The sequence below is a fragment of the Echeneis naucrates genome, chromosome 3, assembly GCF_900963305.1.
Source record: "Echeneis naucrates chromosome 3, fEcheNa1.1, whole genome shotgun sequence".
Taxonomy (NCBI): Eukaryota; Metazoa; Chordata; class Actinopteri; order Carangiformes; family Echeneidae; genus Echeneis; species Echeneis naucrates.
The window spans coordinates 22,809,209-22,820,259 of NC_042513.1; the positions used below are offsets into that span (position 1 = coordinate 22,809,209).

At 44.3% G+C, this 11,051-nt stretch overlaps 1 protein-coding gene across 2 annotated transcripts in view; it reads left to right on the plus strand.

Moving 5' to 3' along the window:
- The window catches only part of LOC115041128 (FERM domain-containing protein 5-like), a 52,032-nt gene extending 41,845 nt beyond the window's left edge, over positions 1 to 10,187 (plus strand). For both annotated transcript variants that reach the window (XM_029498440.1, XM_029498441.1), the window contains 10 exons: positions 1,221 to 1,318; positions 3,000 to 3,123; positions 4,860 to 4,947; positions 5,057 to 5,145; positions 5,964 to 6,027; positions 6,313 to 6,404; positions 6,511 to 6,585; positions 6,696 to 6,764; positions 6,839 to 6,945; positions 9,368 to 10,187. In XM_029498440.1, coding sequence (XP_029354300.1) covers positions 1,221 to 1,318; positions 3,000 to 3,123; positions 4,860 to 4,947; positions 5,057 to 5,145; positions 5,964 to 6,027; positions 6,313 to 6,404; positions 6,511 to 6,585; positions 6,696 to 6,764; positions 6,839 to 6,945; positions 9,368 to 9,957 — 1,396 coding nt within the window. In that variant the 3' untranslated portion in view covers positions 9,958 to 10,187. The remainder of the gene's footprint in view (positions 1 to 1,220; positions 1,319 to 2,999; positions 3,124 to 4,859; positions 4,948 to 5,056; positions 5,146 to 5,963; positions 6,028 to 6,312; positions 6,405 to 6,510; positions 6,586 to 6,695; positions 6,765 to 6,838; positions 6,946 to 9,367) is intronic.
- The last annotated feature ends 864 nt before the right edge of the window (positions 10,188 to 11,051 follow it).

The window sequence follows — 11,051 nt, forward strand, 5'->3', positions numbered from 1 at the left end:
CTACTTTGTGTGCGGTATCTTCAACAGCTGAACAAACTGCTGTGAGGAGCGAGCCAGCGAGAGCTAGTGAGTGCGCAGATCCCTCTTAATCGTGTCCCCCGACTGGTTGCCACGCAATGAAATCTTTTATTCGCAATCCAGCTCGTCTTGGTGGAGCAGAGCCCCGGCAAGGGAGAGCTCCTCCATCCTCCACCATCTGCTCTGACTGGGTGTTTTCACAGACGCACAAATGTGTGGCAGATGAGCTAAAAGATGAAAGGTACCAACGTCTCACTTGGATTCTTGTGTTGCCTTTTGGTTTATTTGGCAGAGGAAATTTGACACAGGTGGCACGCAGTCGTTTTAAGGAACATTTGGCTAATTAACCATGAAATGCTCTTAATGTCACTTACATTTAACTTAACTTCTCAAACACCAGGTATCTTCGGGTGATAAAAATGTGCGTTCACCGATGTAATATACACAGTGGCTCTCCTTCAATACTTTTCATGGCCATGCTTGGTGCTATACTATTTATTGCTTTGCTGCTCAGAGACAAGCAGAAGCACAGGTGTATGAAATGAACGCTGGGCGGGAAATCTGGCATACGAGTGATCTCTGGATATTTCGGACAAGACCAGAGGATGGAGTTTCTCCCAGCAGAATTAAGCACAAATCAGCCATATTTCAAATCACTGTCAGCTCTCAGAATGATTATGTTTCAGGGTTGTGTTCTTCCTTGAGGCAGCCGACATGTCCCGGCGTCTAATGATCCAAAAGATAACTTTGAATTACCGATCACACATTCATTTATTATTTTCAAAATTAGAATCACAAATTGATTAGAAATGGGATGTGAAATGACCCCAGACTAACTGGAGTTGCTGCCAGTTATTTCACTGTGCTGAGCATCTCCAGCTTCTCTGTAATAGCTGCAGCATCCCAAGAAGGCAGGAAAATAACAAAATCACCTTCCAGAGACTTCCTGCTGATTTTGAAAAACTCGTTTTTATGTGCTATCTTGGTAAAGTAACATGGCCAGCATGGTTAAAGATATACCTGTTATCTGTGCTGAGGGACAACTTCAGCACAGCTGACATTTTCGTGTTTCAAATCTTGTAACCAAGAAACAAGCAGCTTGAAGTCAACATCCACTGTGTGTTGCCAAAAATAGAAGTATCACTATATTCATCTTATCTAAATAAAGACCCAAATTAGTGTATTTGTGTTCCACTCCACAGATATCTCGTCTTCCTGCAGGTTAAGAGGGATCTCTACCACGGGCGGCTCCTGTGCAAGACATCCGATGCTGCTCTCCTGGCTGCCTACATATTACAAGGTACAACAGAGTGTCCATCCAAGAACAGAAAATTTTCTGCAAAGACGTCATCTGGGCTGTTCTTCCTTTATTTTGCAGCAGGTCTCAACGAAGCAGAAGTGTTCTGACACATTTCTACGTTGACCAGATGAACTGTTCCCACTCACTGGTACTATTCCGCTATTTGAAAGTTATTCCTCAAAACTGCTTTGATGGGAAATTGGCTCTTTTAAATGTTGACTGCCTTCTCCCTGAATATTTGGCGCTCCTCATTTGGGAATCATCACCTTCATCATCACCTGGGTGCGCGCAAACCGAGACTTATGATGACTTGTGCATCACTTTTGTTAAATGGGGACCTCTAGATTCAGATTTTATGATTTTATCTTGCATTTAAAATTCTTCAAACCCAAAACAAGCTATCTATCTATTTACCGCAGTTATTCATGTCAAAAAAATATTAAGTCATCAGTATATTCGCCTTTTGAGAATTTCCGACACTTTCGTACAGGCGTTCTTTGGTTTTTCTCGCTCAGTTTGGCTCATCAGCGGGCCGACGGGTGACATGCATCAAGGAGCAGTTCACCTGCCACACAACTTGCCAACTAGCTCCGCTGCCAGCCATCTGCCGCTCAGCAAGCCACTCAATCTAAATGTTGTTGGGTGTATCTAACTGACCCTGCCCGCTAGACAGAACATCAATATACTGCAGGACACTGACTGATATTGGCCTCCATTTTATGCCTACACAATATCATTTATCATATTTATTTATACCATTAGGTAATTAGGAAGAAAACTCTGTACTGCTTGAGTATAGGGATATATTTTAATTGCTAAGTTATCGAGAGGAAAAGGAAGAAAGAACAACAGTATATAGTTAGATTTGTTAGCAACCAAAAAAAAAAAAGAAAAGGGGAATAAATTAGTTGCTGCCTGAATCTTCTGTTTTTGTCTGGCTTCTCTTTGTCAGGTGTTTCTGATTTAAAGAGGGATGTTTGAGACACTGACAAGTTGTCAGAACGTATTACGCCATAATGTCTGCTGTGCATATGAACTGTGGGGATTTGAGCTCCGCTTTCCAGCCTTGACGGCTGCCTGAGCAGTACATAGCAGGGCAATAATTATAATCCCCAGCAGACAATCAGCCGAACTGATTTTCCTCCACCAACTGTAATCGGATGTCAGTGGTCAGTAAAGTGGGCTGCTGCATCTGGTGCATGGATGCAGAGTCCGTTGGCAGATCGTTCTGAGGATCCAGACATGCCAAGTCAATAACTTATTCATAGAGACAAGGGGCTTTTTCAAGAGAAGTTTTTGCTCCATAGACATTTCTGAATATGCGTAATTTTCTTTAAAGGACAGAAAGTATAAACAGTAAAACTTCTAGCACTGTTGTTGAAGTGAAAGGTGAGACTCCCCAGAGCTGGCTTTGGTCCACTCTGCATGGACGTGTGCCTTTATTGCATAAAGCGTGTTCAAAACATTGATTTCTCGGTCTTTCTGGACTATGGGCTTGAAGTGAAAAGCCAAGTAAGACTACAGTTTGTGTCTGAAGTGCGTTTCACTGATTTCAGTCATGTTGTCGTGTGTAAGAGTGGTCCTTAATTGTTTTGCCTCATTAAAAGGAAGTGGATTATAAATTCAACCTAATTGGCTCCTCAACAGCCTCTATTTTATCTCCTCTCTTGTCGTTTACCAGCTGAAATCGGTGACTACGACCCCGGGAAACACCCAGAGGGCTACAGCTCCAAGTTCCAGTTTTTCCCCAAGCACTCAGAGAAGCTGGAGCGGCGGATTGCTGAGATCCACAAGACTGAACTGATGTAAGATGACATGTGTCCGTGTCCCCGTGTCGCCCATCACTACCACAGCTTCATGGAAGCACATCTAAATTATAGCTCCTCCTTCTGTGGATTCGGTGCGTGTGTATTCCTCAAAGGACAGACAAGCTCTGTTAAATATGGCCGGAGTGGATGCATCTGTCTGAAATATCCTCCACAGTATTCAACCAACAAGATGCTCCCAACAACTTGCCAGTAACATCAGTGGCAAGACATTTCACACCACGGGTCTCATAAAAGATTGCAGTAGTTTGCCCTCAGTTTTTAGGAGGTCTTATTCCCTGAGGCAGGGTCAGCGGCAGCGACTAATAGTCTGAACCAAGTGAGCAGGAACCGGCCTGCAAAAGCAGTGAGGAGGGAAGGTGGATGGACCGATCCCTCAGTTTGATTGTTTCATACTCTTTCTTTGTGAATCCTTTGCAGGTTTGCCTTCTTGTAGAGTACTTCCAATCATGTGGGGGTGGGAGGGGTGGTACATGTGCTGTTGGGATGCTGGTGCAGTAAAGGTTCAGGAGTGACGGTGGTAGTGACAGATAGATAGATAGATAGATAGAAATTCAACAATCCGTTTCCTCGCACACATACATCATTCACACAACAAGGCAACAATGAGACGTAAAGACACAAATACGCAAAGAAAGTGAGAAAATAGTGGAAGAAGAAAATGGCTTAAATAGTGAAAAGTACAACAAAAGACATTTGGTTTATGAAGGTGATGAGGTGCATAAGGCAGCACTTGGTGATGACCTCCCTCCCTTCTCCCGAGCGTTGGATTTGCGTTCCCACACATGACGAGCGTGGTGCTGCACCGATCTGAGGTGGAGATGTGCAGGCTGCCACAGTCCCCACTCTTTCCTCTCCATCAGTAAGGTCATCATGCCGGAGACTTTGCTCATCCCGTGGGTACATGTTTTTGCACTTTCAAAGAGAGAGAGGTCTCCATGTGTAAGTGGTGTGATCTCCAGGTGCAGCGCTATGTGGCTGCTTGTTTCTCAGATTGGTGGTGTTTACCAAATGCGGACCACATTTGGATTATTTGTCTCCTGGATGGAAGCGATTTCGGGCCGTTCTTGCCACTGTGTTCCCTTTACACCTGGGGACTGATACAAATGTGTGGGGCTCCGTCAGGTTCAGTAAATGTTTCTTCGCCTTCTTCACCTGAAGGTGGAAGGTGGCAGACAATCTGCGCCGAGCTAAATCCTCACTATCAGAGGACTCTCTTTATTTTTTAATTGTCGTCTCTTTATCTCTGTCTCATACAAACACACACGCACACACATACACGCTCTTAGACAACCCAGGTGGAGGCTTTTTATAGATTTGATCCTGCACTGCCCTCTATTGCTCTTTTCTACCGTCTTGTTTTACAGTAATTTTGTCTGTTGAATTGCAGCCCAGGAAAAAGTTGTAGCTGAAAAATGTTGGGGAAAAGAAATCGATGCTGGCGGAGGTGAAAAGTTTGGTGCCAGGCTGTGAGCCAGGTTTGGCTAAGTCCAGTCGTACTCATAAAGCAGTCCCAGTAAGATGGGATATTTTAATCCTTTATTTCTTTTGGTCAGTACCCAACCTCTGGACAACTGCTGTAATGACTTAGTCCTTTAGTCTTTGACCGGAGACGAATAAAATCAGAGAGGCCTCTAACACCTCTAAAAGGTGACGTATCAAAGCCAGTTTTTGGATTTATTTCTTTGTTTGTTTGTTTGCTTTTTATCTCCCAGAGGTCAGAGCCCAGAAACATCAGAGCTCAACTTTCTCCAGAAGGCTCAGATGCTGGAAACGTATGGAGTGGACCCTCATCCATGCAAGGTGCTCTTTCCAAAACATTTCTCATGTTGTCCTCCTTTACGAGCCAGAAAATTTCCAAAACACAACAGTTGATTGGGACTTGAGTAACAGGCCTTTGTGTGTCTTTCAGGATGTGTCCGGCAACCCGGCTTTTCTGGCTTTCACTCCTTTTGGATTCACTGTGTTGCAAGGAAACAGGAGGGTCCATTTCCTCAAATGGTGAGTAAGGCCGCGGATGTTCAAATGAAATATCGCAGCATGTCTGCATGTTTCCAACCATCTGTAGCTGTGTACAAAGGAAAGTTACATTCCAAAACTATATGAAGCACAACGTGAACTTTCTGTCACTGCACAGTGTGCGTATTTCCACAAACAGGGGCATGTTTTATGCATGTTGTTCAGAAGGAAAGAGAAAACACAATACACCCAATCAGTCATTATGGAAAATGTCAAGGCGATTAAATTTCTTATTTGCTGCCTCGTGAAGGAATAAAAATAGACACGATGTTCACATACAAATCTTAATTTGTCTCAAAAATCATCCTAACAGTTTAAACGTTATCAATGCAATGAATTTGTCTTGACAAAATGAATGTAAATGATTTAGAGCTGTAATATTCAAGAGCCAAAAGGAAATAAGACTCACACCAGTATGTGTTTTAAATGAGATTGTCATCAGCGTACTGAGACAATGATTGGAACCAAACCACCTGTGGTATGTACTTAACAGAAACAGTTTACCTACAACCTCTTTTTTAACCCCTTACATTTCACTCTGCACTGTAATTTGGAGTTATGTGTCTAGACTTTCAGACACAGAAAGGAAAGGCTGTGCTACTTATTAATTTCCCTCCAGCCACAATTAATATTTTAGCACCTTTGTCCATTTCTCTTCCCTCTTCCCCCTGCCATTCTCTCTTGCTCTGATTCTTTATCTGTTTTGCTTTCTCCATCTTTCTCTCTATTTGCCTTTGTTATTTTCTCATCATTCTTTCCCTCTCTGTCTCTCCGCTCTTCGTTCTGTCTCTCTATCTCAGGGAGGAGGTGACCAAACTCAAGTTTGAAGCGAAGACATTCCATATATATGCAAATCAGAAGGAGGTATGCGCATGCATTATTAAAACGCTGCCTATTCTGGCCTGTGGAGCTCAGGAAGTTAAATTAGTTTGGCCCTGTTTTATGCATGGAAACACCGTCAGAGGAAAGCTAGAATAATCCATCCATAACGTGTGTTAGCTCTGTGTTTTGGCATCCAAAAGACTAAAGAGCACGAAGTAAGAGTCCGTACATGATATTTTAATACAGCGCTGTTGAACAGAGCTCAGTAAATCTGAGAGCTTAAAGTCCTTGTAATGTACATATGAACTGCTACTGGACTTGTTACAGGATCGGAAAATCATACTGACTTACTTTGCACCTACACCTGAGGCCTGTAAGCATCTGTGGAAGTGTGGGGTGGAAAATCAGGCCTTCTACAAGTGAGTCTTTCACCTACAAACATTGACTTTGAGACAGACATAATTTCCTTTCATTTTATGATTTAGTTATTTTGTTTGTTTTTTTTTTTGCCTAATTTTATCGCAGATTGGAGAAGTCGAGTCAAGTTCGCACCGTGTCCAGTAGTAATCTCTTCTTCAAGGGTAGCCGCTTTAGATACAGGTATCGAATACACACAGCACCTCACAGATGGACGGTGCAGAAATACCGACAACATTTTGAGAGCTGTCTTTTTGAATTTCATACTCTTGTCATTTGTATTTTCTCATTAGTGGAAAAGTTGCAAAGGAGGTCATGGAACAAAGTGCCAAAATTAAAAGAGACCCCCCAGAAATCCACAGGTGAGATTTTTTACGTCAGTTAAATTGTATATCTTAGTCTGCATGTGTGCATTCATGTATGTGTGTTTGTCCAGAGCTGGCATGGTGCCTAGTAGGAGCTGTCCATCCATCACCCACGGCCCTCGTTTGACCAGCGTTCCCAGGACCCGGCGAAGAGCCGTGCACATCTCTATCATGGAAGGTAAAGCATGCCCGCACACGGTACAAGAAATACTTTGAGGAAAGAAAAAACTGTGGCTGGTTAAAAACACACAGCATGTTGAAGGGAGGTCAAGGCTTCAGGGAGCAGAGAGAGCTGCCAGTGTCAATATGTAGCATGTGCCGGTCAGTAGGTCAGCGAATGTCTTAGTCCAGTAACTGAATGAAATACAACACTGAAGTTGTAAGTGTTTTTATTTTAGTTTCCAGATTTGGACTGTGCAGAGTTGCCTCCACGTTCTTCAGCTCGCTGGTTCTTTAAAGTCATCTTACAGTTCGTGCAGTCTTTCCTCGTACTCGGCAGCAGCCGAAATGGCCCCTGGCCTGGGGATCACTCTTTGTGTCGATGCGACTTGATCCGATAGGACCGGCCAACTGCAATGAAAATTGTTTTAAACGCTGTCACACAATTCAATGACTCATATACTTTAACGTTACAGTACCAGTCAACAGTTTGTTCCTAATAGGATTGTGTGTCCGAACTTTTGACTCGTACTGTACTGATATCGCTTTTTTCACTCTTGGATTTTCGCTTTCGGAAAAACACACTTGCACACACACACACAAACTCAAGAGTCCATCAGCCAGTGGCCTTGGGCATTTTTCTTGGAATGAAAGATTTAGCCTGTCCATTTATAAAGGGCACTTTCTGAACTATCTCTCCTGCAGCGGACAATTAACGTTCTACCTGTTCTGCCAGGTAAGTTTTTCGTTAGTTAAACGGCCTCAATACGATAACATGAACTGCTCACAACTAGAAAATGTTTTTGGCTTTTGTTGTCCTCCAGTCTCCCTCTGTGGCACAGACACAGACTCTGATATTGCACCCAGCTGTTGCAACAGTGTAAGAAACCCCCCTGTGTTTTGTCCTGTTGCTCTGTCTGGGTTGGTATTTCCACTGGTAATAATATCTCAGCCTGTAAATAGCACCTGCCGTCAGCGGCCAAGCAGTGGGTGTCACAGCCGACCGCAGGGTGGGGAGAGGTGGACTGTGGCACAAGTGGACCACATTCCTGGGTCTTGTCGTGCACTCCAAGTCCGTCTCTCTGTTTATCTATCGCTGTCAGTCATCCTGCCGGCAGGTGGGAAGCTCGCTGTGGGAAAGGGAGGTTGCTTAGTTTGCTGGACGCAGTCAGACACAAAGACAGGAGAGTAGAAGCCGTCTGTGTTGAGGTTAGACTGGCCTTTTGGACTGCCCTTGAGCCATGGTGAAGTGTCTGATCCGGATCAAGACCAAGGTGAATGTTCACCTGCGCATGATCAACCACTGTTATCGAGATGTGAGGGTGCGCGTGCTGTGTCTGGGCCCCAGGCTCTTGGGCAAGGCCCTGGGGGTCCTACCGCTGTTCCCCGCTCTCCCTGGGGGTTCCTCCACCTCAGGCTCTGGTCCCAGTTCAGGACAGAGCTCAAGGACCTCTTCACGGCTTGCTGTCCCACCTCAGCCTTATGGTCGCAGCACACCAGACATTCATGCAGGTAAAAAACAAAGCTGACTTGAAATGCAGCGTTTAGGAGTTTTGACCTTTTGAGGTTCTTTGGCAGACCTTGATCTCAATAGAGCAAGTCTGACAAATTGATGGACCAGTTTTTGTCAAAAAATTGTGTTTGTATGTTGTAATTTCCTTTGATATCACAACAAATCAGGGAATTACAGTAAAGGATATTGTTACATCCATTCCTATCAAAGTTTTAGAGTTTACACTGCAATACTAACGTCCAGACAACATGAAGATCAGGTGATCAGAATCAAACACAGTTCTTATAGGTTGCTTTGGTTAAGTATTGTATTTACTTAAGAATGAGAGTTATTGTAAGTATTTCTTTTTTGCCTACATTACACAACGGGCATGGTTCCGTTTGTTAGGGTCGGGTGACGACAACGGGCATTAGAAGGCCAATCATGCTTTCTCTCCGGCCATATCTGAGTTAGAAATGCTGGCACATGGTCCAAAAGAGCGCCATGTACCTGAATATTCTGGCAGCCCAGCAGAGTTAGCCTGAGAATCAAAGGGGCCAGGAAATCGCGTGAAAGAAGGAACTTCCCCTTCCAGCAACTTTTTCAAATGGCTTCAGAAACAAGGACACATTCTTAATTTTTCATGCGTTTACAGAAGTGAAAAGACTGCAGCTGTAAACTGTGATGAAATCTGACCCACAGAGAAAGATGGGAACAGAACAGACTAATCTCTAAAAGGAAGAAACGCTGCAGTAAATATCCTACAGCAATAATACAGAGACTTCCGCGAGAAGTCTGGCTAATTACACGTGTTCCCTGTCTCACATGTTCAGCACTGCAAAGCACGCAAATACTCATGGATTTACTTCATGGCTTCTCATTGTGGAGTAAGTTTTCTATCTGAGACTTCTCCCTTTTTGAACCGTCTTCCTCCTCTGTGTGTTTCCAGGTCTGGAGTCTCTTCGGGACAGCGCCCACTCCACGCCTGTACGCTCCGTCTCCCACAGCGACTCCTTCATGTCTTCCCGGGGTCAGATGGTTGACGGCAGCGAGGCGAGTACGTCAGCAGTCATCTCTGACGAGGCCTACAGCCCCTCAGACAGCGTACTGCCCACACCCGTGGCCGAACATGGCCACGAGATGCCTTTATCTCGCCATGTCAATGGCTCCACCTGCAGCATCAACGAGGAGAAGGAGTCTGAGGCGGGGACGTCGAGAGAGGGGCAGGCGCCGGAGTTCGGGCCCGGAAAGAGAGCGCTGCGCACGGTCAAGACCCGGCCTTCATCCCCCAGCGAGGTGGAGGAGCTGAACAAGTTCGTCCTGAGTGTGTTACGTCTGTTCCTGGTCACCATCGGACTTCTGTTTGCCCTGCTGCTGCTCCTCATCATGCTCACAGAGTCAGACCTGGACATTGCCTTCCTGAGAGACATCCGCAAGACTCCTGAATTCCAGCAGTTCCACTTTGAATACTTCTGCCCCCTGCGGCGCTGGTTCGCCTGTAAGCTACGGTGGATGGGAGGCTTCCTCGTCAGCAAGTGAGGTGACAGATGCAGAGACTGAGCGATTCAACTTGGGACTACTCCACCTGATAGGGATGGGACACAAACAACAGCCAGACAGGAGGGAAGGTGAGGAGAAGGGAAATGGGGGAAAAAAATGGAAAAAGTGTGCAGCCCTGTTCTTGATATGGATTCAGCTTCTCCCCGGAGTCCCTGTCACAAGCCAAGGACTGTCCCCTGAATAGCCTTGTTTATAACGTTTCACCATCTCTGCCGGGAAAGGAAATCATATCATCTTTTTCCTTCTTTTTTTTTTTAAACACAAAAATCACAACAGCAGGGTTTAATTTAAACACCGAAAAGGGACAAGCAAGACTGACGGACTTCACTTCTTCGACCACCGATACTAGTTGCCTTTATTTTTGTATTAATTTATATGTTGTAACATTGTTAAGACAGAATGACTTGATGTGTTATGGGACCTGAGATGGGGGCAGTGTAACACATCTAATTTTATCATTTCAAAGCCAACAACATTCACAATGATTATAAATGTTATTATGGTTGCTGCTATGAGACTGCTGACTGTTGTTAGGAGTTGTTACAGTGTCTAGGGGGTTGAGAGAAAGTGTGAAAAAGGAAAACTGAGCAGCGCACAACTAATGTAGATCAGTCCTGAGTAAAATACTAATTGCAAATATTACATTTTGTTCCATACAGTTGTTAAGGCAGACATGACATTAGTTGTGTAGAGCATTCAAAGCGAATGTCAGCTCCCTTGAATTCTCCCAATGTGGGATGGAAACACACGTCTGTCATATTGAATTTACACAAGTGCAAAGTATTGGTTGCAGTAGCTATTTGACCCAGGAGTGATGTCAGTCACTGTTAGAAGCCTTGAATGGTTCATTCGTTTTAAGTGTGGCTTAGTTTGTGGTCTGACGTGTGTTGACATTGTGCTGACGCATTTTTATATGTCCAGAGCACCAATAGAGGTTCATCAGCCCGTGACTATAAATTAAGCTTTTTTTGTAGGGATGTAAGTAATGGAGATGGTAAGTTTGCAGATTTTATTAAATAGCAGCCAAATAATTCTAATAACTACAGTCAAGTTCTCCATGTGAGGAGCAGTTG